Below are 25164 nucleotides of genomic sequence, written 5' to 3'. Positions count from 1 at the left end.
TCTCAACCTGAGACAACTGGTTTGTTTACAACAGAAGTAAACTTAACAATAAAACCTCTATTTGTCACGTTGAGGACCCCGGCCCCTCCCTTTTGGGCGTGTGTCAACGTTGTCCACGTGCTTTGTCTGCGTCAGTGGATATTCGTGGTTGGGGGTTATGTCGTGTGATTAATAAGTCTCACCTGTGAATCGTCTCGTGATCACGTGGGGCTAATGAGATTTGTCTATAAAACCTCTATGTGCGCTCGCGCAGTGTCCTGTGCTCGTCGTTGTCTAAGTCTGCACGTTGTGAGCGTCGTCTGTGTTACTCGTGCGCTATTGCGCAATACCTGTGCACTTAATAAAGTGACCGTGAGTAAACTGAAGGATTCTGTGTCTCGTCCGTCTGCTGCCTCCCGCGTCACACTATTCTTAATTAAATAAATCAAATACCCAGTCTGGTAGACATTCAGGAACTTCAAGTATTTTCTTAAATAATGTTTATATCGCCTTGAAAGTTCTAGTTTTCTTCGGCTTGCACCTGACGCCATTTCTGTCTCTTCTCCGTTTGTGTCGTGTCACTGGTGTGCTTCGGCGCGCGTGTAAAAACATTGGCTCTGATTGGCTATCATAACGCTGCCTTAGCCAATCGCTTACTGACTTGTTAAGTTAAACAGGTGTTACACCGAGAACTGTGACCTATCGGGATCTGTTACTCCTCACTAGCCTGGGCAGCGGTCCGCTCGCATTAGTATATCAATATATAGTAACGCACCGCTTTTAATGACCAGTAACGTAAACGGCGTTGTAACGACAGGAAAAGTAACTAATTATATTATCCCGTTACTGACAAAATGACGACGTTACCTAACACTGTTATTTTTAACGGCGTTATTCGCAACACTGATTAATATACAGTAATGTAAAGACAAAGCTGAATATCTTTACAAAGCATCTATTTAAAGGTGGAATAATGCCTCTTAAATTGTAATTAAATTTCCATAATGACATCTTTGTACTAAATACTCACTGGAGGTCCAGGGATTCCAGATGGACCTTTAGGCCCCAATAAACCACGGGGCCCCTAGACACAAAAAAAACCCCACAATTAGTCATGGAATGTTCAATACCACACATAAAAACTAAAAACTTATGCATAGCTCAGAATTCACAATGTGAGAAAAACAATATCTAAGGCAAAGCATTACATTATGAAAGTGATTTCTCCAAAGATAGTTAGTTTTAACTCTAGAGCTTTTTTCCTTCATTTTGATAAACCTGAATACTCACTGGTTCTCCTGGAAGCCCCCTGGGTCCAACGTCTCCATCATCTCCCTGGAAAAGGCAGAGGTTGTTGACAACAGAAGAAATTAAGAACGTATTCAAGGATTCAAGGAAACTATGAAACATTGTAAGAGTAATACGTAGTAATATACAATATTCATTCATTCATTTTTAAACACACACAATCCAATTAATGAACACTGGGCTTAGAGCCTATCCAGCTGCACAGTGTGCAGGGTTTGAACCAAGTCTGTACATGTTATCAATCGCAAAATACTGGGGACATTAATATCATACATACTATGCAGACTGCAAATAATATGCAGTTTTTTTTTCCAAAAATGGACAAAGTTCTGATCATGGTACTTACTCTTTCTCCATCCTCTCCAGTGGGTCCTATTGGCCCCATTCCTCCAGGGTTTCCCTGGATAAAAAAGAGATTGCCTTGAAAACAGTCAATATTCTTAGAATAAACAGTATAGTATAATAGACATACAACACACATTTACACACTGGAATCACAAACTATATAAAACATATATAGTTACCCAGGCCATTTTAGATTAGTTCATTTGTGTAAATTTCCTTTAGCAATCCAATTTATTTGAAGTATGAGGTGTCTGGCGCTGAGCCAAATACATCTCTGACTGAATAATTGAATGGTCTTCAGTTGGTATTACTTATTTCAGTGCCATATGTGTTGTGTATGTTTTGTGTGAAATAATTTGTATATGTTAATATATTGTAAATGTTGAAGGTTCAAGGATCCAGTGAGTTTGTAAAATCCTTTTGTGATAACCATTGATGTGAAGATTGCAATTACCCGATGACCTTTGTCTCCTGGCAGACCTGGCAAACCATCAAAACCACGGTCACCCTAAAATGGATAGACCGGAATGTGGAAAGAAATTTTATTATTACACCTATAGAAATTGTTGCAGAAAAAACCCAGATTTTTGTTCTGTTTGATAAATCTCTTACCTTAATCCCAGGCTCTCCAGGCATTCCTCGAGCACCATCAGCACCAGCACGGCCCTGTAAGTACCAGAAATATGACAAACACCACAAAATCCCAATCACCAAGACATATAGTTTCATGTTGGAACAGCATTGTAAGTCCTAGTAAACCTTTAAACACATTAGAACACATATGCTCTCTCACCCTTCTTCCAGATTTGCCAGGAGGACCAGACAATCCCTGTGGGCCTCTTGGACCCTGCAGAATAAAGGAATAAAGTGTGCATGTTACACCATCCAGCAGCATAGGATATATGGCTGATATAACTAACATATATTTTTTTACTTTTATACTCATACTCTACAACATCCTCTAACCTGAGGACCTGGGTCTCCACTCTCTCCTTTCAAACCTGAGCTGCCAGGTGATCCCTATTAAAACATCAGTTAGAGAATTATTGTAACATAATGAGCTACACATTATATTAATTGATTTGTCAGTATTCAGATTCTAATGATGTAGAAATGCATGCAGTGTGTATCTAATATATATATATATATATATATATATATATATATATATATATATATATATATATATATATTAAACATGGGCTTTTAAAACATAGATTTTCTTACCAGGGGTCCAGGTCTGCCAGTAAAGCCCATTGGTCCAGGTGGCCCCTTCAGAGCCAACTAAGTGGAAGATGAAACTTGTTTTGCCAAAAGCACAATTTACCTGCTAATTCATTGTGGTTCTACACTACTGGGTTTACAATTTCTAATAATTTAGCAGTTTTATTTGAAATGGAGTCCAGTACATCTTTTGAAAATCATGCAAATTACCATCAGAGTTTCTAGATTAATACAACACATAGCGATATACAATACTCCCGTTACAACTATATACAAGTTACAAGTATACAAGTATATACAACACTGTTTTCTCCCAGTGTGAGGGAACAGACATGTGAACTTCTCACCCGAGCCTGAGACAGGATGGCCTGAGCCTGGGCTTCCTGTGCTGAGACGATGGGACCCTTGTCTCCACCACTTTGTCCAAAGCGGAACTATTAGATCAGAATGTGTTTTATTTTATTTTTGTGCTAAATTACCTTAATTTCATTAGAAATTTTATATATGTCTATGTGTGTTTTTTGTGGTCATTCATAGCAGTTTAAACCCAGCATAGATTAAATACTGACTGATAAAACTTGACAGCCCTCACAACAGCCCTTACAACAGTGACATCACAAAAGAAGATATATTACAGTCACATTGTATGTTTTCTCAAATGTAAAACAATTCATTTAGAATTTAAGCCAAGCGTTTAAAAAACAGTTGTAAGTAAAACCGTCACAAAGGCAAAAACTGTCTGTGTGGGAAGAGTTTGGTGAAACCATGGAAAGTGACTTTTGGTCAGCTCCAAGAAGAGTCTGGCAAATCCTCAGGCGACTCAGGAGGGAAAAACGGTTCCTGACCAACACTGTATACAGTGAGGCTGGGGATCTGCTGACCTTGACTGGGAATGTCATTAGGTGGTGGAAGGAATACTTCGAGGATTTTCTCAATCCCACCCTTTTGGACCATCACAAGGGTGAAAAGATGGTGCATTCCACAACCTGATTCCATGACCGGGACGAATCCCACATTGTTCCTCGATTGTCAACCGAGACTCAAATATAGACCACACTCTCTTCTCCAGAACCCCTGCATAGACATTACCGGGGAGGCTGAGGAGTGTGATCCCAGGGGAAGTTGGAGCACACCCTCCGGTCCCCACCACCTTGTTCTGCCAATTCAGAGGCTCTGCCCCCGATGTCCACATAATGTTACAAAGATGTGTCAGCCAGGGCAGTCCCACAGCATCCAGAGCCAGAATTAAATTTTCTCTGCAGAGTGGCCGGGCTCTCTAACCCTAATCCTAACCCTAAACCTAGAGATAAGGTGAGGAATATGGTCATCTGGGAGAGACTGGGAGTAGAGCCGCTGCTCCTCCATGTAGAGAGGAGCCAGTTGAGGTGGTTCAGGCATCTGGTCCAGATGCCCCCTGGGCAGGCGCTCCGGGCATGTCCAACTGGGAGGAGGCCCAGGACACGCTGGAGAGATTATATCTCTCGGCTGTCCTGGGAATGCCTCAGTATCCCCTCAGAAGAGCTGGAAGAGGTGGCTGGGGAGAGGGAAACCTGGCCCTCTTTGTTTACCCTGATCCGGATAAGCGGTTGCAAATGGATGGATGTATGGATGGAAGTAAAACACCCAAGCAAACGTATACATAGTGAGACTCAAATATGAATGTAATAAAAATAATAAAAAGACAAAATGCACAGACAGCAGGTGCTGAGTTAAATGATTGTGGTGAATCCCAAGGTCATCGTCACTATGCAGTAGATCTAGAATAACACACCAATAGGTCATCATAATCTATCTATCTATCTATCTATCTATCTATCTATCTATCTATCTATCTATCTATATAAGGTGAAATATAAAATAGGTAAAATTATTTATTCACCTTATTGATTTTATAACAGTTCCCTCTCATCTATGTTGATCCTCCATGCATTGCTTATGTCCCCACCTAGCCATGTGCTTCTCTGGCTATATGCCCTTCCTGAGTGCATCCACTTGTATCATGTGGGTCTGTTCATGATTCAGCAGTGCCTCTTTCTCTGCACCCAAGTATTTTGTCCTCCCTGTCTGAGTGTTCTTTGTTCATGTGTTTATATATTGCTTTCAAACATTTTGTGACTTTTCTCTGATCACATGCCACACATTTTGTTTACAATTATCACGTTTATTCACATGACTAGTCTCAGTATGTATGGTGACCAAATAAAAAATAAATGCATCTCCCATAATTGTATTATTCATCTAAATTACGCCCCAACATAGATTCCTTACATGATGGAAGACCTATTGTTGATTTAGGATGTTATGGGGGCACTATATTTATTAGCAAATATGTGTTACTAAGGTGGCAGCAGATGGTGCTGTAGCTCTGAGTCTGGAGTTATTAATAAAGAAGCTGTGGTTGAGTAAAACTATTGTGCACTTTTGACCTTAAAATCCATATATTTATTTATTTAAAAATGCAAAATGTGAATAGAGTAGCACTAATTCCAGACTTGTACCTACAGCCTCAGCTCTTTTTGTTTACTGGCAATGATTGCATGGGGGGGCCTTGGACTTGATATTCTGATGCATTTCTATAAACCTATAAGGCCTACTCTCTATTTTATTTGAAATGTATTTGTGAAAACCACTGTCCCCCTTCCCATCCAAATTATTTGTTGTTTATGATATTGCGCTTTTACCTTCTACTTTCCTTTGTACATCATTTGAATGCATTATTAAGCAAATCAATATGGATCTGTGTTGGCAATTTCACACATCAGTTCAAAGTTTTAAGAGACCCATCTTTTTCTTATTTGTGCATTTTCTACACTCCAGACTTATAATGACTTATTTCTCTACATGCATTCTATTTTTGACGATTTGCCCTGTGATATAGTAAAAAAATACTTATTGTAGATAAGCATTAAGTGCATTCCTTAATTATCAAGAACTTCTTTTTGTTCCAAACTTATTTTATCTGATGCATAAATCAAAGAATCTGTCAAATCTTGCTAATTGTTTGTTTTTTCCAGTGTTTTATCCATCTTTCGGAGGATATAAAATCCCAAAAGCAGAGATAAATACTAATTTGAGAAATGCATAGAGAAAGACAAAGAAAGAGATTAAAGAAGGAATGCAAAACGCATACAGGGAGCATAACAGATGATCCAGGAGGTCCAGGGATGCCATTTGCTCCGGGCAGACCAGCCTTACCAGGTGGACCCTTAAAAACATGATATTTACAAGTTAAGATATTGTGACCAGTATCTGTTTTATTTAATTTGAATGCCACATGGTCTATATTTCAAAAGCATTTGGCTGCAATGCAATGCAGGTTTGGACATTACATTAAAATCTAAAATAAAGATCAAAATTGTAGGTATTACAAGATGTTATTCAACATACCCATATGAGTACACAACATGTTTTTAGTACAAACTAACCCTCTCGCCTGGATCACCCACAGACCCAGGAGGTCCAGAAGGCCCAGCGGAACCAGGGAGACCCTACAATAAAGAGGAATTGTGAAAATATAATTGTGAAAAATGTGAAAAAGCAATACATTTCCCTTGCAGTACATATAAATCTGCAAAAGAATAAAACAGTAATTAAGTGAAATGTACTTTTAAACTTAACTTTTTTCTTGTCAATATGCAAATTTATTGTCTAAATGATCTAGTAATGTTACACTTACTGCTGGTCCTTCTGGTCCTGGTGGTCCTTCAATTAACATGCCCTATGAGACAGAAACAATAATACAGAAGTTGTCATTTAACATTACATTTTTCTTCCCAGAAGGTGCAATGTGGTGGCACCTTTCATATGCTAGGAATAATACCACCCAGGAGATTTTTGTGGATTTTTTTTTAATAGGATATCTTTCTATCTCACTGCAAACCTGACACTTTTTTTCCTCTTAGACCCTGAAAACAAGCTCCTTTAAAGCCAACCAAATTCCATGATGGTACTCACAGGCTCAAGGACAGCGGGCTCTCCCTTCTCTCCCTTCTGGGACCTAATAGAAGCCTGAGGAGAACAGATATGCAGACCACAACACAGCACAGTCAATACAGAAAGAAAGAAACTTTGGACTTGGACTGAAAGAAAAACTCAAACTCCATGTCAAAAAGAGGCTAAAATAAAAACTATTGAATTGTGAGCACTTGACAAACATTTTGCACTGGAGCACTTCCTGCTAATGGTCTTCCATTAGCATCATCAGACAGAGAGACAGAATCTTCCATATACAATAGGAAGATTCTAACCACAGAGAGTTTTCCTTGCCAACTTCTCTGTCAGTGCATATGTGCCTCAGTGTATTTAAGAGCTGCAAGATACATGCCAGTGCCATATTCACCATTCAGTAGAGCATTCATTTTATCTCTGTAAGCTCTTTAACACTTTAACACTACTTTCACCAATCTTTGTGTGATTTTGCAATGAATAACTAATTAATAATAACATTGGTTTAAAAAGGATTGTATGTACTAGCATAAAGTAGTAAACATCCAAACATTGGTGCAATCCAACATATCTCTGGTTACTTACACCTCAGATACTGTTCCTTTTATATCAGCAGAGGTATGAAAACTGAAACTGGAAGGATCACCAGGTCTGTAAAGTTACTGCATTGTCTCAATTATCACTATTAATTTGTGATAAACAAAAATTTGACTAAGACTACAAAACTAGGATAACTATAAAACTATAGATTAAACAATTTTAGCTTAATGACTTAGTGTATGTCACTCTGCGCCTAGTGATCTGGTCTGGGTTTCAAAGGGTTGTCTAAAGGAAGTCTTGGAAAGAGGTCATTGGCAAGCGAGCACTTTGTTAGCTCTGCTTGTAAGTCATAAAGAAAAGTGGCCATATACCCTGTAGTTAAGCTAAATATGAAGCCGAGGTAAAAACTTTGGTTTTTCAGTCAGCAGTACTGTATATTATTTCCAAATAGTTGTTGGATCTTAAATGATGTTTCAAATACCTGTATCTCTCTAACACAGAAAAGGATGTTGCATTGTTCATCCATGATAGCAGGTGATATTTGCAATCTAGGCAGAGTAGCGTCTGCTGAGTTTATACACCCATAAATACAGAGCAGTATCTACTGAGTATATATACCCATACATACAGAACAGTCCTGAAGTACAATAAAAATAAATAAATAAATAATTGTGGTGCTGTTTTGAGAAGAAAGTTATCCTTTTGCAATGATCTAGGACCAGATTCCTCTACATACATCCTCATACACTATTGTAGTATAACTGCTAAATTTGTCTCTGATCACATCAGCATAAGGGCAACTTTTGCAAAACTTAAGGTACTTCAGTCACAAACTGTATATATGTTTGCAGTGGGATCTTTCAGCAGGGCATTAAGACTGGTGCTGACAGGAAGCATTTTCTGATTTGATCGACGAAGATTTAAAGCATTACTTTAAATAAAAAATCTTGAATCCTTAAGTTAATAAACACAGTAGTGCTTAGGAACAGTTTAGGTGATGTCCAGTCTCGTAGTACTTCTGTAAGATGCCTTTGCAAGTACAGTATGTACAGTTCAGAAATACAGCAAATCCTACTTCAGCTCTCAGCGCTTTTACAGCAAGCTTCAAAGAAATTTGCTATAAAGCATGACATAACTTACACCCCTCTCATCTGTGACAGCAGACAGGCTAGGACCCATGGTATCCTCAGTCCTCCCCTCAAGGCTGGGCTCGTTGTAATCCTTGTAGGAATAGTCATACTCCTTAATGCCAAAATCTCCTGTGACATACTCCTCAGTGAAAGTCTCATCTGGTGTCTGAGATACCCCTTCGCTCCCTGCTTTGGCCTTTTCTATCTCTTCACCCACCAGAGTCTCCTCCACCTGGGTATGCCATGGAGAATATGGCAGCAGGGTAGATAACAGCAGGACAGGATGTGGTTTGATGAAACATTAGAATAGAAAGAAGGATCGATTAGTGTGGGCAGAATTAAAGAATAATCAGTAAAGGGAAATAGTAGTAAAGTGAAGGAAGAGGAGTAAAGTAAAGAGAGAAGTAAAGGAGACCAAAAAAATTAGAAAAATAATATTAAGTCTTACCTGCTTCTATACAGACACTGAGAATGACACATAATACTGATTTAATGTGGGTTTACCGCATAACAATGGAAAGTAACAAATAGCCAATTACTAAATAGTCTATAATATACACATTTCCATCATTAGATTTTAAGGTTGGTAATTTCTTTGAGTGTCATGTCTCTTTGTCCATTTAATATACTCTCAAGACCATGGTTTGTGACTGTAGCCGACTGATAAAGTAAAATGCTTCACCATAATCTTGTGTACTGTGCCTCAACAAACAATAGCAATCTTTTGACAGTTTACTTACTATTAGATTCTATATTACACCATAATAAACTATAAGTAGGGTTGCCATATGAATATAATTCATCCTAAAACATGAGAACACAGAATCACACAAGTAAATGATAATGCACTCTCTTTAAGTAATAAGTATATTACTCTGGTGTTTTGCATTCTAAAGCTGGTTGCTTCTAAAGTGCATTTTAATGTACTTACCATTTTCCAGTGCATCTGGACATAGACTCTAAATCTAACTGTAAACTATTTAAATGCAGTTGATAATGACAAACCTGGCTAAGTGGTTATTTGTTAAATACTGCTTATATGTTGAAAACCAAACCAAACCAAACAAACAAAATAACTCCAATACAAATACTTAATTTTGAAATAAAATCTACTTTTGAAAATCTCAAGAGATCATTAGCTGTCCAAAAAACAATGCATGATATCCATTTTATATTAACAAATCAAGCATTCCTGGGTGACCCATGTTTCTCAAGATTTAATGTTCGTATGCCAAGATGGTGAAATGTTAACCCTCTACTGCACGGTGTTGCCATATGGCAACATACCATTTCTTTGCAATTTCCTGGTATTTAAAAATAAACTTCAATACTGATTGGCTTTTACATAGAACCTGGGGCCTTAGTTTAACCAATTATGTGCTTGGGGGACATCACATGACATTTATTCCTTCCAAAGTCGTGCTTTTTCCCACACTGTTCCCATACTGAGGTCACCTGACGAAGAGCTGCTCAATCTACAATGATTTTGCCATTTTTTCGTCCATTTACAGCATTACAAAAAATACTGACAGATTCTGTGGGGCGTTATGACTTAATTTTATTAGAAAAATGTTTAAATTATGATAATATTGTCTTTTTATTCAAAAAATTAGGTGCGTTGCCAAATGGCAACATTGTGCAACAATGGAACAATATAGTCAGTGGAGCTAGACAGACACATAGATAGATAAATGGTGTAGGACTAGACAGATATGTTTACAGATATGCTTATATGCTTACAAATATGTTTATTCTTTTGTGTACCATGTCATAAGATAAATGGCACAAAGTGGTAGGCCACGTAAACTGACGGAGTGGGGTCAGTGGATGCTGAAGACCTGTGAAGAGGTCGCCAACTTTCTGCAGAGTCAATCACTACAGACATCCAAACTTCATGTGGCCTTCAGATTAGCTCAAGAACATTGCACAGAGAGCTTCATGGAATGGGTTTCCATGGACAAGCAGCTGCATCCAAGCCATGCATGTACAAGTGGAGGGAGATTATGGTGTGGGGTTGTTTTTGAGGAGCTGGGCTTGGCCCCTTAGTTCCAGTGAAAGGAACTCTGAATGCTTCAGCATACCAAGACATTTTGGACAATTCCATGCTCCCAACTTTGTGGGAACAGTTTGGAGCTGGCCCCTTCCTCTTCTAACATGACTGTGCACCAGTGCACAACGCAAGGTCCTTGGAGTAACGCAAAGACATGGATGGTAGAGTCTGGTGTGGATGAACTTGACTGGCCTGCCCATTACCCGATAGAACACCTTTGGGATGAATTAGAGCGGAAACTGAGAGCTAGGCCTTCTCATCCAACATCAGTATGTGACCTCACAAATACGCTTATAAAGAATGGTCAATATTCCCTATAAACACACTCCTAAACCTTGTGGACAGCCTTCCCAGAAGAGTTGAAGCTGTTCTAGATGCAACGGGTGGACCAACGTCATATTGAACCCTATGGATTAGGAATGAGATGTCACTTTTTATTACAAATTTCTCATTGATTAATCAATTGTAACATTTTCCAGTGAACAAAACTAATTATACTCATCTATGAAAGTTCTATGATCTGTATGATCTTGTTTCCATTGTTGCACAATGTTGCCATATGGCAACGTACCAAAACGTACCCCTTAAAAAATAAATATTTCTAAAAAAACTTTAAATATATAAATCTAAGTTCATTTTAAGTGATAAAAAACACTGTAAAAATTTTTTGCATGTTGGTGTAATAATGCGTGCAGTAGAGGGTTAAAGATTTAGCGTTTCAGGATAATGGTCTCGATATAAAAACAAAAGCAAATATTGGGCAGTATTAAACAAGTGTCACCAAAGAACATCAGATAAAAAATGATGCTATGCATTCTTTTTTGGGAGAACTACAGCAGATTTCATGGCACTAGTGGCTACAGAGTAATGTTAATAAAGATAAGGGCTAATTATAGACTGTTAGGTATTATGAGATATTGTACATGGGCTGGTCTCACCTCCATTGTAACAGGTCTCTTAAATGGCTACTGCTATTAGTATAATCTTTAGCAGTCTAGAGTGAATAGGTTACCTGGCCTATGGTTACTTCATTTGCAGTCACCTCACTTTTTGGCTGTCGGCTTGCCTCCTCATCTAAGATGGTATAATAATCCATCTCTGTGGGGGTGTGGTCAGCCTCAAAATTAGCAGCTTCTACATCCTTTGGGTAGGCCAAAAAGAGGATAGGATCGGTAGTGGAGGTATGCAGATTTGAAGCAGAGAGACTGGTTAGCTTTGATGAACCTTTTAAATGCAGCAAGGAAAGAACAATGTGCCTTTGCCAGAGAAACAACATACTTCCTGGCAAAATGCAATTGTCCTAAACTCATAATAAAATGAGAGTAAAAAAGAAATATAAGACGGAAACTAATGTCTTGGAATTAACCCTAAAATGTTTTTAGATATTTTTGCCAATTCTGAGAATTCTGTGAGGAGCTTTAGTGAAATGGCTTTAATGAAAACAGTAATTATTGATCACACAAAGTATTTACTGCATTCATTTTTTAAAACGATTATATACCTAAGGAGCTCCTTGCAACTGTCATATGTAATAAATGCACATTTATTTTTGTTAGTTTTGTTGAAACTGCTTTACTCATATTCATTTCAAATCAATGAACAGAAAATGAATAAGAGAAAAAGGCCTAGGAACAGACATAAAGAAATGTTGCATGCTGTCATGGAAACTCTATACTATAGTTTTAGTAGACTTTTAGTAAGTACATTAAAGGGAAAACAGACAGAAATCTATACATGAAGTCATGCAATAGTGTCATAGTTTATTCTGCTTTATATCGTTTCTCATATCACCAAGATAATTTGATATGAAACAGTGGAGAAGGTCCAGTTAGTCAGTATGTTCCAACCTCATTCCTGGTAAACCAGAATATCATCTCTAATGTTTACATGGTATTCTAGTTCCTAATCCACAATGCATGTATGTCAATAAAATATATAAAATACAGCTATTGCCAGCACTACAGCAGCACTAGCTGTGAAGCTGAACAAACTTGTGAAAATTCTGTCATTTTCAAATGCAGTACAAATGTCCTATTAGATAACCATGAATTGTTTTTATTTTTATTTAGCCTGAGTATTCTGAGCCCCTTAGCAATGTGGCCCATTTTGAACCATTTAGCTTTTTGTAATTCAATACATGTATCATGCCTGGTCCTGCCCACACCACAGCGTTACACTCTGTATGGTGCAAACTCTGGCGCAAACTCTGTTGGGTAGGTGTGAGTTAATGTATGGGCAAATACAAACAGGTTTAAACTTATATAGTAAGCCTAGGAGAGGAATAATAGATCTTGGAAAAGCTGAACAAATAGTAAATGCATTTAGTAAGTAAATGCATTTAGGAAGTAGGCTTCTATTAATTATAGTGTACTAAAACCATTAAAAAACCACTTACCCATTGTAACTTTATATGATATAGTAGACTGGCTATCTGAATTATGTAATTTCAAAAGCAGTTCAAACTGCCTATGGGCTAATACTCAGGCTAACTACACTGACATTGCAGATTTCATACAGAGCTACAAATGTTTTGCTGTGTGTAAAACCTAGCTAAATGAGAAGCTAAAAGGATGAGACCTGGGGCTATATCTGTAAAGCACCACAGAGTCAAGTCTGATGTCCACATTATATATTCTTTTCAGCATATAGTGATAAAGACCTATTTAGAATATTATGACTCTAGGAAGGCACTTTTACTTTGAGCTAATTTCTGAATGCAGACCATAGCTGTCTACAAGATGAGGTTGGAAATAAAGCTCTGGACAGCCAACATGGGCTCTTGATTTTGTACCTGTTGATAACCATTGGTTGGTTTCTTCTTGGGTTTTTCTGGAGCGGAGATGGTGGTACCACTGACTGCAGCCTTGTCGAAGGGTGGGAATTGTTTGGACATTGATTTGGTGTTACTGACGTCTATCAACACCTTGGGTTTCTCTGGCTTGAGAGGGATGGGGACAGGCAAAGGCACAGAGGCTAGAGCAGGTTGAGGTGCTAGGGTTGTCACTTTCTTTATTTTGACAGTCTGTTTGACTGTTTCCTTTGCAGAGTGAACTTTGATCTTGTTCTCATTTTTGTCAGGCTTCACCTTAACTGACTCAATTTTAGTAATTTTAGTCTTACTGTCATCAATATTTTCAGATTTAACTTTGATACTCTTGGCTTTTGCTTCCTTAGCAACTTCTGTTTTTGCTAATCCACTCTTAGCTTTCTCAGCTTTTTGTGTTTTGGCATTAGGAACCTGTGCTTTATTTAATTTGTACTTGCCAACAGCCAACATTTCTTGTTCAATCTTCATTGGTTTTCCCACATTCTCAAGGCCATTAGCCTTCTTATCAGTGGCCCTTCTACTGCCACTAGCTTTAATATCAACATTTGATTTAATCTCCTCTGTTGTTTTTCTGTTGTTCATACCATTCTTTTTTTTCTCATCAGCATTGTTCTTAGCTTTAGTGGCTCTGTACATTTTTTTCACTTCAACTGCCTTAATATTGACTTGGCCATTGGCTTTAGAAATAGCTGCTTTCCCATTGTTATTTACATTACCATTCCTGTTAGCTTTACCTTTATTGAAACCAGTAGCTTTTGACACCATAGTCTTCTTGCCATGGCCATTACTCTCACTATTTTGCTTAAATGTGCTGCTAGTTTTTTTGTCTTGATCTGCTTTGCTATTGCTATTTGATGTTTTATCTCTGCCAGCCTTAGGAACTGATGTGGCTTTTGAATTAGACCCTTGTTTAGTTACTATAATTGGCTTAATTTTTGAGAGTAAAATTTGGGCAGTAGGAGGTTTTGCCTTGGCTGTGGAACTTCTGGCTGGTCCTGTTTTAGTTGAAGTAGTTGGCTTGGCAGGACCATGTTTATCCTTAGTTGATTTTGGTCCAAGTTTTGCATTGTTTGGTTTGGTTTTTTCAGTGGCAAATGTAGATTTGACTTTGGTGGTCATGCTGTCCTATATGTTTTATAATTTATTCAGTTATTAAGCATAATTGGATGTGTATTTTGTAATTTGGTAATGTTGAGGTAGACAGAGTAAAGGGGAAAAAATACAGAGAAACAGATGTCAGGGATGGGTGGGATTGAAAGCAGTGGGGAAGGACAGGAGGAGAGAGAAAGACAAGGGTTGGTGTTTGATGACATAATGACATTAAGATTGCTGCGTGACTGACTGAGATGTCACAGGCATTACTGGATACAGTACTTTATACCAGTGAATACTGTATTTACTTAATGGTCTTTACTGTTTTTTTTTTCTTCAAAGTAAAATCCATTCAATTGTTGAGCACATGGGTTATGGAAACTAAAATCCAGATTTTAACTGCTTTCCAATAATGCCATGATCTGTATTAAAAAGCAGTGATTTTGTGTGTACGAGGACTCAGAGCCTGTGTTTTGCAAGCAACTGAGAAAAATAGGCTCATATGTTGTTGATTACACCAATACATGACTGGTACACTGTGCTGCCCAGCTGTACAGAGAGAGATGATGGCATATTGAGATAGGAAGCTGATAGCAACAAGCAATGCAGCCATATTTCACCATTCATAGAGCTCTAACAAACTAACAATACTATCCATTAAATGACAACTGATAAATTACATCATAAATGAATTCATTATAGTGTAGACACCATATGAATGGTTAAGTCTGCCCAGGCAGAAGGGTGGCCTTAAGAGACATGCAGTAGCATGAGTCAAATACTGACTTTTTCAGCATGATCTGCTAAATATTAAAGTTAAGTAACTTTAAGTCACTTTAATGTTAAGTCACATGATGCATACAGTACACAGTAGAATGTACTCTATATATCTATTCTATCTACATTCCAGTCAACAGAGAAGTGAACAACGTAATGTATCAGGTCTGACCATATTTTCAAATCGGAAAAAAGAAAACATATGGTTAGTGTGCTCAGACAGATGGATATGGATAAACCTAGGGTCTGTCCCAAAACCTAGTGACCTGTCTAAATAGGCATTGTTTATGTAGGCAATGTTTAAGTAGGCAGCATTCTAACCGACATGTATTCTTAGGCACATTATTGAGAGCGATCACATCTTGTTCTCGACCAGTGTATGAAACTTGTGATTCAAGCATTGCATCGGCATTTCAGCACAATTCATTCTCCTATTCCTGTTTTTATCACAATTTTTATTCTCACATTAGATAAGCTACTTGGTATACTATAAATATACTAGGCAGCATATTTAAGATATCTAAGAATTGGGACAGCCTATACACTATGATGTTAAACGCTGTCTATGTAGACAGCTCACTAGGTGTTGGGATAATGTCAGTCATTAATGCAAAGTATTTATGCAAGGTATTTTGGTTACCAACACAAACATATACTCTAGAATAATGTATTACTTACTACAGAAAGAATATTGTCATGCAGCTACAAAGAATGACATGACTTTTGTTTATAGAAGTTGCAAATGTTACTGTGCATTTTTATGTGCATACTTAAACTAATTTGAATATAGCATATGTATGCATGCAGGCAAAGAATAAAAGCTGTTCTATATTGACAAAAATTTAAACATTATCAAACTCTATCTCCATTTTTTACATGTATTCGATTACAGCATGATAATTGTAGAAGGTCAACATTTCTCTCCTTAGCTGGATTAACACAGTGGAGCCTGGTTGTTCTCTGATTAAGGCAAAGTTGTTTACACAAATTTTGGGGGGTTTGTGTGTCTACGTTGCACAGCAATACCTCAGCCTATCTATATAGATGCATTTTAAACAAATCATTTTACATAAAATATAGTGCATAGTACACACAGATATATGACAATGGACAACAAGTACATCAAGACAAGACAAGTACAAACAGGACATCAGTATGTTAATGACTTGCAAATTATGTTATACAAGGTGAGGTAGAAGAAAGGTGGGGCATTGTAAATTATGATGAGGGAGAGGACTGAACAGGAAAGTTCCTTCATAATAATAGGGGTATTCATAGTCATCTAGCTCTTCATCAAAGGCATTAGAAAAATGGGGGATGGGGTAAGGAAGGAGGAATGAAGGTCGAGGAATGCAGGGAAGTAAAGAAACAAGTATATGAATAACTATAAGAAGGAATGTAGTCGCTGATGTACAATGTGCAGAACAGACACAAACACCTCTGGAAAGAGAAACGGAGGACAAGGGGAGAAAAGAGAACGATGATCAAGATGCAGAAACAAGTTCAGCAGAGGCAGGGTCAAAGTATGGGCTGCATGTTCATTTGACACATGTTAAAATATGGTGGGGGGTGTTCAAAATAGTGTCAACCCATATTATTTATGCTCACATTTAGACCTTAATGTAAAATGGAACTATCACTGAGGTGAGATGAGTTTGAGGCATGACAAAATAAACTTTGCAACCTCAAACAATTTCTTCATTTGTACAATTTCACATCAACATTCCTTTGCATTTCTCTAAATGTGAAGCACAATGTGAAGCACAAATTTTTAAAACACAGCCATTGACAGAATAAAGAACGAGACTCAAGGTGCGTAAGGAAATGGAAACTTTGATGACATGCAAGAGCTGTAGATGACATGTAAACATTTTGTGGATGCTTTTGAATCTTATGTAGGTAATGTTTATAGAGCTTTTTAAATAATCCAATGTGAAAGTAAAACTTTCCACTAGAACATTTATGTGTAAAATGAGTTTGAGATTGCATATATTTTCTATTGATGACCCTTGTATTATTTTCATTTATTATCACAAGCTTTTGTAAAGTGTGTAATGAAAATGATTATCAAATGCACTCAGATTTGAGAGACAAAACATTATATTTTCTATAATGCATTCTTAGTCACAGTAAATGCTGCTTCAACTGAAAATAAAACACTGATTTGTGAGTTTGTCTCTCATGTCAGAATAGTGCAGCAATTCCAAGTTTTGGGCTTGGACTGATGCAATGTGTTACTCACATATGTGTTAGGATCCTGGGCCTGAACTTTGGACAAAGAAGTGTCACACTTAGGACTGTAATGCTCACAGTAGTCATAGGCTGCCTGAGGGTTAGAGGCAATCAGAAGCTGCTGGATTTCACCCTGCGAAGAAACAAATTCAAAGGACTATCAGAGGAAGAAATCTTCAAGCTATAACTATAATTATTACAACACTATCTGAAGCTTTTTACACAAACACTTACAAAGTCATTAATGATTTCTTGATTGCAAATTGTAAATAAAATGAAGTGGTTTAACATTTATAATTAAGCTTTCCTAGTCAAAGAAATAAAAGGAAGCAATGACAGAAAACTCTCATGCCATTTATTGGTCACTCCACCGAACAAGTGTTAACTAACTGAAGGACTTAACTAATAAAGTCAAAAGTTGAATGGAAATTAAGCACATTTTTAGATATTATGTTATTTATCCTATATAAATATATATAGCCAAATAACACATATATATTTTAAAATTTCAGAATGAGTAAGAATATTACGAAAATCATATGGCTTTAAAACGTTTTTCAAACCATTGGACATGAGTAAAATACATGGGTCATGCATAAAAACCATGATTCATGAGGGACAAATGCAGGTCATGGGTAAAAACTACGGATCATGGCTAAAAACCAAGAAAAAGTCAAGAAATGCAAATATTAGCTCAGGTGTTAAGCAGAGTGCTGTCAAAAATGCCAATAACAAATTCCATTTAGTCATATAAAACTGCATACTGTGTTGCAAAAGACAAGGTGTCCCATGCAGTCACAGGAATATATTTGCTGCACTTGACATTATGAGAACAGTTCTGGACATAATGGCTGCTGAACTGTAAAACAGGGGTGGGTTTCCTGATAACGAACAATCTTAGAAAGTTATAAACAACTTTAAGAATGACGTAACTTTAAGAACGCCAAATTTACAAGTGTTCCTCAAAAGCCTTCTTAGTCTCCCAATTTCCGAACGAGTTCTAAGTAGTTCTTTGTTGACTCCACCTTTCCATCGATTTACATATATTTTTTCATTATTACGACACAAAAGTATTATTGGGAAAATGACAATCATAAAAACTAACAACTAATACGTGTAAAATTATTACCTTTACAATTCTGACCGATCGTATATCAAGGGTATAAATAGGGCACCTGATTAACCTTTCACACGTCATTCAAAACCATGGCTAACAAACAAAGGAAACAAAATTTTCTGTTGACGGAACTGAGCCAAATGGTGGAAGTGGAAAAACGAAGTGGAAAAAGACGAAAGTATATTATTTTCTAAACTGCAAGGAAGTTCCTCAAATTCTGAAAAAAAACAAAAATGAGACAATATTACATATAATATCAGTGCCTGTAGTGGCATTAAGAGTTCGGGTGTAGAGATAAGAAAAAAGTGGCACGACTTCTCTAGTCAAGCCAAAAAGGGGGGGGAGAACTCAGAAAGGAGAGGGCTAAGACTGGTGGGGATCAAATGTCTACAAGTGCCCTTATCGTTGGATACTGGGCCCCAGAGCTACTGAAGGGAATGTGGGGTATAGATATATGTCTGGGTGAGATTCCCTCTACCCCGCCTGAACCTGCAAACTCAGGACCTTCATGTAGCAGCAGTCCTGAGGCATCTCCAGGGCCTTCCTGTGCTCAGGCCAGAGAGAGAGAGAGATCCAACTGGAACCTGGACACCTCAAAATACCTGTGGATGCAGTGTGGAGCTTGTTGCACTGGAAAGGGAAAGGCTGAAGCTCAAACGGGAAAAGCTCTGACAAAAGGAGAATCAGCATGAAGAGCGCATGCAGCAGAGGGAGAAACACCATCAAGAGCTGCTGGAACTCAAGAAGGCCAAACTGGATATCATGGCCAAGCAGCTGGCAGTAGCAGAATATCAGATGAGCAGGCCCTCAATATCTGTTCCAATTATATTGCCCTCTGAACAAGGTGAGATACTTATACCAAGTAACAATAGTAAATGTGAATATACTTTACTGAATTTTCACTAAAACATCTATGAAATAACTCCCATTTTGTGGCACTGACATAAAAAAAAAATTCTTTCCAGATCCCAGTACTAGTACCAACACTGGGTAGGAGTTTTATGGAAGATGCTTTTTGTTTATTGGTTTTTTTTTTTTTTTTTTTTTGCACATAAAATATTTATTGAAAATAAAACCGCAACAAATGCCTCCGAGTGTATGTTTATAAAAATCTATCATACATAGATCACTTATCCAAAGTATTTAAATTTTTGGTGTATCTAGGCAAAAACATTCCTTATAATTTGCCTTCGGTTTTCCAGGCCAGCCTGGTAAAGTCCTTCTCTCTTTTCTCCTGGTAACTCTTCCAGAACATTTCTATCCTCTGTCTCCTCATCCTCCTCCTCATCTTGAATGTGTATGCCAGCTTGCACTGCAATGTTGTGCAGCATAGCGCATACAACAGTTACAGCACAGCTACGTTCTGGAGAAAACCGAAGCCCACCTGATGATTTGTGGAGGCACCGAAAATGCATTTTCCAAATGACCAAAACTCGATCACACATCGTGTTCTGCTGTGTGCCATGTTGTATCTCTCCTCAGCCTCAGTCTGGGGATTTGATACAGTAGTGAGTATGTAGCTTCAGAGTGGATACCCACTGCCAGCTAGTACATATCCACCATCAAATGCACCGTCCCTAGCCATCTGACACACTCCAGAATTGGCCCAGATGAAGAAGTCATGAGTACTCCCAGGCCCCTTGGCCACAATGTCCATAAAGAGGCCTTGGTGGTTGCATGTTACTTGGATATTCAAAGCAAGTGATGCCTTTACCACAGATGTAGATTGGGCTCAAGAGGGTGGGAGTGTGTATGGGGATCAGAGTGCCGTCCATTGCACCAACAACTCCAGGAATGTTTGCAATTGCATGAAAACCAATTTTAATATGTTATTTGGCAAAATTTCCTTTCATTCCTCTAGCCAGCTCCTCCCGCACAAGCTCAAGGAGAGCCATGATCTGACCCCTACGCAGCCGGTATCTGTCACACAGCACATCATCTGGAAGATCTAGGGCAGAGGTCACTAACAGGCGGACCGCGGCCCGGATCCGGACCCGAACGCAGTCCTGTCCGGACCCAATCTCATTCCTGATTAACTCTGCAAATTTCTATTTCCGTGGTCCGCAACCAATGGACCTCGGTCCGGATACGAACCCAAATGCCATCCCATCCGGACCCAGAATAAATTGTTAAAAATATTTTTTGATTTTGACGGGAGAATTAATTTTAAACCGGAGCATTTATTTCAGGGCTATTACAAAAACACTCTGTCACGAGTTCAAAGTAGTACATGTGATTTTTGTTGACACTTAATGTCGTATATGCAATGTAATTAGTTCAAAAGAAAATACTATTACACATAAATGCAAATGTTGTAATGCTGTGCTTAAAACCAGCATGAGTGAAATTAGCACCTCTGTCCTTTTTGAGGTAGAACTGCACATGAGCTTCGAGTTAAGAAGTACTTAGTGAGTTACAAATGGGTACGTATAATACGTATTTTTATAAATACGTATAAAATAAATTTAAGAATATTCTTAAGTACAAGGTTTCCGAAGTACTTAGAGTTACAAACATTTTGGGAAACACACCCCTGACCTGTACCAGCAAACTGAAAATGTGTCTTGTAGCTATTGCCATTCACAATGATGTATATATTTGTAGTGGAATTATCCATCCTAACTCAGGTAAACAGAAGTTTAGTCATGATATTCATGTTACCATCTCTTCTTGTGAAGCACAGTGGAACCAGATCATACAGAGCAGTCTTTTCATTACGTAAATGTTTTTTGTTTTGTTCCTAGTAAATGATTAGAGTTAAATGCATTGTTTGTGTTGTGGTAAAAAAGTATGGACAAAATGTGGGTCATCTGAAAACTGGTTTGAAAAACCTTGCTTTAAAGTCCATCCCTTGTAGAATATTTGGAGAAATATTAGGGAGTTTATAAAAGATAAAGGGAGTAAAGAGATCAAGAGGTCCTTCAAAATGTGTGTATTAGTTTCACATGGATATTATGATGCTATTATTTTTTAGTTTTAACTATTCACCTTACATTTAGAGTTAATTGTTCCCATCAGAGAGATCTGATGCTCCAAACATTTTAATGTTTTCCATGTTCCAACACCCTGGCTGAATCAGTGTCTTCTTAATTAACTAATGAGTTGAATAGAGGGAGCATGTAGCACTGATTTATTTCAGAGTTACAGGAAGAAGTTTTAAAATAAGCAACTGTTCCACAATTCTTTGCACTATGAGTTATAACTGACCTGGAAGACCTCCTCATCCAACAAGCGAGCACCAAATACAGTAATACCCTTGGTGTCCACCACTGGCTTGTTACTCCTAGGAAGCGGTCTAGTTATACGCTTCTTGCAGTCAAGGAGAAGTGTAACATTTTTGTTCTGTACGGAAATGGCAATGCGGTGCCACCTGCAGTATTGAAAGAAATAGAATGGGAGAAACATGTGCATATGTTTGGTCAGTTTCTTTACATGCAGTATATGCAGTTTTTTTTAAACAGGTGCATGCAAATATTAGACATAATGTATAACCTATATTTTTTGGTTTTTTAAAGAGAGAGAGAGAGAGAGAGAGAGAGAGAGAGAGAGAGAGAGAGAGAGAGAGAGAGAGAGAGACAGACAGACAGACAGAAAGAGAGACAACGGGGTCTATTTACTGACTTGCCATCAGCCAGATTGATGCCTGTAAACTGTGGGTAGTCCTCTGGGGCAGGCATGTGACGCTGGTCCTCATATAGAAAGACAGGTGAGTGGCCGAGCTCCACTCCCAGCTGTTGCACCCCCTGATCACTGTAAATCGACAATAGGAAGGTCTGAAGGCCCACCTTGGTCTTCACCAGGGCCATAATGGAGAAGTTCTCTGGGAAACGACCTTTTAAAGATGGAAAATAAATAAGCAAGAAAAGGAAGACATAATCAAATAATTAAGAAAAGAAAGGATAAGCAAGGGATATAACAGGTAGTAAGAAATAGTGAGAGTGAGGGAGTCTGGACAACAGAAAATCAGGGTGTAGATGAGAAACTGACACATGAGTGTAGGAACACATGAGACAGCTTGAAGGTTTTGCCATTGCACAAGTGAAATGCTGATACTGACAAAAAGGTAACTAATTGTTCTAGAAAACAAATAGTTCCGCTAAAGGTATAGCTTTTAAAATGCTGAATAATCTGAAACACTGTTCAACTTATATATGTGGTACCATCATTTATTTTTCCTTGAGGACATTACTATAGGTAAATTTAATCTGTCATTAATTGTCCAAATATCTTGTTTAAAACCTGATAAAAAGCACATTCATAACTTTTTCTGGGTAATTGCATGTTTTGCAATCCAAGTGCTTTAATGTTACAATACATTACAATTACAACACCATGCAACACCAGCAGTCATGAACCCTTTGTTATTCAAGTCAGCTGTTTCTAATTTAGTTGGTAATTTAGTTTTAGTATATAACCCTTGTTTTCTGTAGGTTGCAAGCCAATATTGTACCTCCAGACTTCCGTGGTGATCTAGTTCATGGTGTGGGTATACGTTTTGGCTTTAGTTTCTGTAGTGAATTCGATAGTTATCTGTACATGGTTGTATGGTCTCTTCTATGTTTGTTTACGTTATGCTTCAGATCAAGAGTTTCGTATATCTAGTCTGTCTAGTTGTGTCCTGTTCAATGTGTAGTCTTTACACTGCTTGTGTAGTCTGTTTATTATTTTCTGTTAATTCTTTTCTAATTATTCTGTTAATAATTTTCTATTATGCTCTGTGAATGTGTCTAGTAATAATGCCTCATCGACGTCATGCCCTCCGTGTTGGCATGGTTAGTTTAAGCAAGTTTGATAATGTTGGCATTGTCCTTCATGCTAATAAACCCTGCCCTCAATCACACTTGTTTCCGCCCCCTCCAAGTACAACGCTACGGTATCATTATTCTAACAAGTATAAGTTGGCATAAAAGCTGCTTTTGTCAAATTTGATGTCAAGATGACATCATGTTAACTGGTTGATTGTTGGTGCTTATGGAGGTAACGTAACTTTTTTAAGTATGCCATTCGTACTCCCAAATCATGCACAGACAAATAAACACTAAACATCCTGAAAGGTATTTTTAGGGCTAGCACTGGAATATTCCTTTGATGTTTGTTGTAATTGGCTTTTTAAAACAAATGTGATTTGTTTTGTTCTTGTTGAGTTAATTTTTTTAACACTAAAGATGGGTACCTGAGAAGAGTTGCTTGGTTGGGGCAGAGATCTGGGCTTTCTTAGTGATGCGGTAGGCATGGTCAGGTGTGCCAGCATGCCGAGAGCTACAAAAGCCGGGAACTTTCTGCACACCTTCAGGCAGAGAAGGAAGCTGTAGCACACTCAGCACATCAATTGGTTCTATGGATGAAGACAGAGAGAAAGATCATCAATTTAATTACAGTTTAGTTTTTTACAAAAAAATTTTTTCAACAATTTGGTACTTACAGTATATTAGTAGTAATAGCTTGCTTAATGCTTTGCCACCATTATTACTAACCACAGCAAAATATTGCCTAATTACCTTAGTGAGTTGGCAGATTTTTACCTGCCTTCTCATATAAATTTATTCATATTATGTCCCACACCAGCAGAAATCTAATTAGATAGATAATCATCATCACATTCCTTATAAAAAGGGAGACCTTAATTTTCAATATAGCCTAGATTTATTAAACTAATTAAAAGAAATACACAAAACAACACAAATAACATGTCATGGTAGGTCGGTCTCAGTCCTCATGGGAGATGCCTGTGCCCATGCCTAGACACATATGTACCCACAACAGGTCAGGGGTGCAGTTACTTACTTTCTGAGGTGTATGCAAACATACTATCGGCGCCCCCCCGAACAAAAGTTGTTGACGTGGGGGGGGGGGGGGGGGGGGGGCAACGTAAGATGGACACAATTAAGTATTACATCGATTTGGTGCCCCCTCTAGTGCAGTGCCCCTATGCGTCACATACGCTGCATGCCCCCTTTTTGCGCCACTGCAACAGGTCATTCCCTTGCTCACAGTCCCCTACCTATTAACACTCCCTCTCATCACAGACATCCCAAGTCTCCCGGAAGCTGCGGGAGTCTCCCGCATTTCGGTAGTGTCTCCCTGATACCCGCGAGTCACATATAATCTCCCGGAATTCAGAACGAGTGACCCATTTTTTACATTATAAAAATGGGCACTTGATCAGTCAGCACAAAAAAAAGACACGGCTTACTGTTGCTAAAAACACAATTCAGCGTGACATAGTCTTTATGCCAGCTAATGCTAAGTGAATACTGCAACATGTCATGAACATAATTAGGTACCATCTCTTATGTGATAAAACATGATTTTTTTTCGAATCATTTAGAGTATATGTGGATTTGTATATATATATATATGTAAATTAAGCTGAAGGTTCTGGGAAATATAGAAATTGGACCTTGAAAGTGCCGTCCAATTCCACCTTGTAACTTCACACGCACAAAAATTGAGATGTGCACGACCAGAGACTGTATATATAATGGACGGTACGTCACCGTTGACTCCCATTTTGAATTTTTGAAGCCACCAAGATGGCCGTCATGGATGCTGCCATCTTGGATGCGCTTGCGCAGTAGATGAAAATTGGAGCCAGAGC

The 25164-nt window shown here is 38.0% G+C and overlaps 1 protein-coding gene across 9 annotated transcripts in view; it reads right to left on the bottom strand.

Moving 5' to 3' along the window:
• Nucleotides 1-25164, bottom strand: part of col11a2 (collagen, type XI, alpha 2) — a 63773-nt gene that overhangs the window by 27018 nt on the left and 11591 nt on the right. For 5 of the 9 annotated variants that reach the window (XM_077009524.1, XM_077009527.1, XM_077009525.1 and 2 more), the window contains exons 3-22: nucleotides 23740-23901; nucleotides 22188-22398; nucleotides 21774-21936; nucleotides 17460-17582; nucleotides 13313-14473; nucleotides 11534-11662; nucleotides 8482-8703; nucleotides 6811-6864; nucleotides 6533-6574; nucleotides 6282-6344; nucleotides 5987-6061; nucleotides 3204-3290; nucleotides 2860-2916; nucleotides 2599-2652; nucleotides 2426-2479; nucleotides 2245-2298; nucleotides 2087-2140; nucleotides 1634-1687; nucleotides 1270-1314; nucleotides 1010-1063 (exon numbers count right to left, since the gene is read on the bottom strand). In XM_077009524.1, the coding sequence (XP_076865639.1) occupies nucleotides 1010-1063; nucleotides 1270-1314; nucleotides 1634-1687; nucleotides 2087-2140; nucleotides 2245-2298; nucleotides 2426-2479; nucleotides 2599-2652; nucleotides 2860-2916; nucleotides 3204-3290; nucleotides 5987-6061; nucleotides 6282-6344; nucleotides 6533-6574; nucleotides 6811-6864; nucleotides 8482-8703; nucleotides 11534-11662; nucleotides 13313-14473; nucleotides 17460-17582; nucleotides 21774-21936; nucleotides 22188-22398; nucleotides 23740-23901 (2918 nt within the window). The remainder of the gene's footprint in view (nucleotides 1-1009; nucleotides 1064-1269; nucleotides 1315-1633; nucleotides 1688-2086; nucleotides 2141-2244; nucleotides 2299-2425; nucleotides 2480-2598; nucleotides 2653-2859; nucleotides 2917-3203; nucleotides 3291-5986; nucleotides 6062-6281; nucleotides 6345-6532; nucleotides 6575-6810; nucleotides 6865-8481; nucleotides 8704-11533; nucleotides 11663-13312; nucleotides 14474-17459; nucleotides 17583-21773; nucleotides 21937-22187; nucleotides 22399-23739; nucleotides 23902-25164) is intronic. The other 4 variants (XM_077009530.1, XM_077009531.1, XM_077009532.1 and 1 more) reach the window with 4 other exon arrangements.

The sequence above is a fragment of the Brachyhypopomus gauderio genome, chromosome 6 (assembly GCF_052324685.1).
Source record: "Brachyhypopomus gauderio isolate BG-103 chromosome 6, BGAUD_0.2, whole genome shotgun sequence".
NCBI classification, from domain to species: Eukaryota; Metazoa; Chordata; class Actinopteri; order Gymnotiformes; family Hypopomidae; genus Brachyhypopomus; species Brachyhypopomus gauderio.
This window is presented reverse-complemented; position numbering and strand designations above follow the sequence as displayed.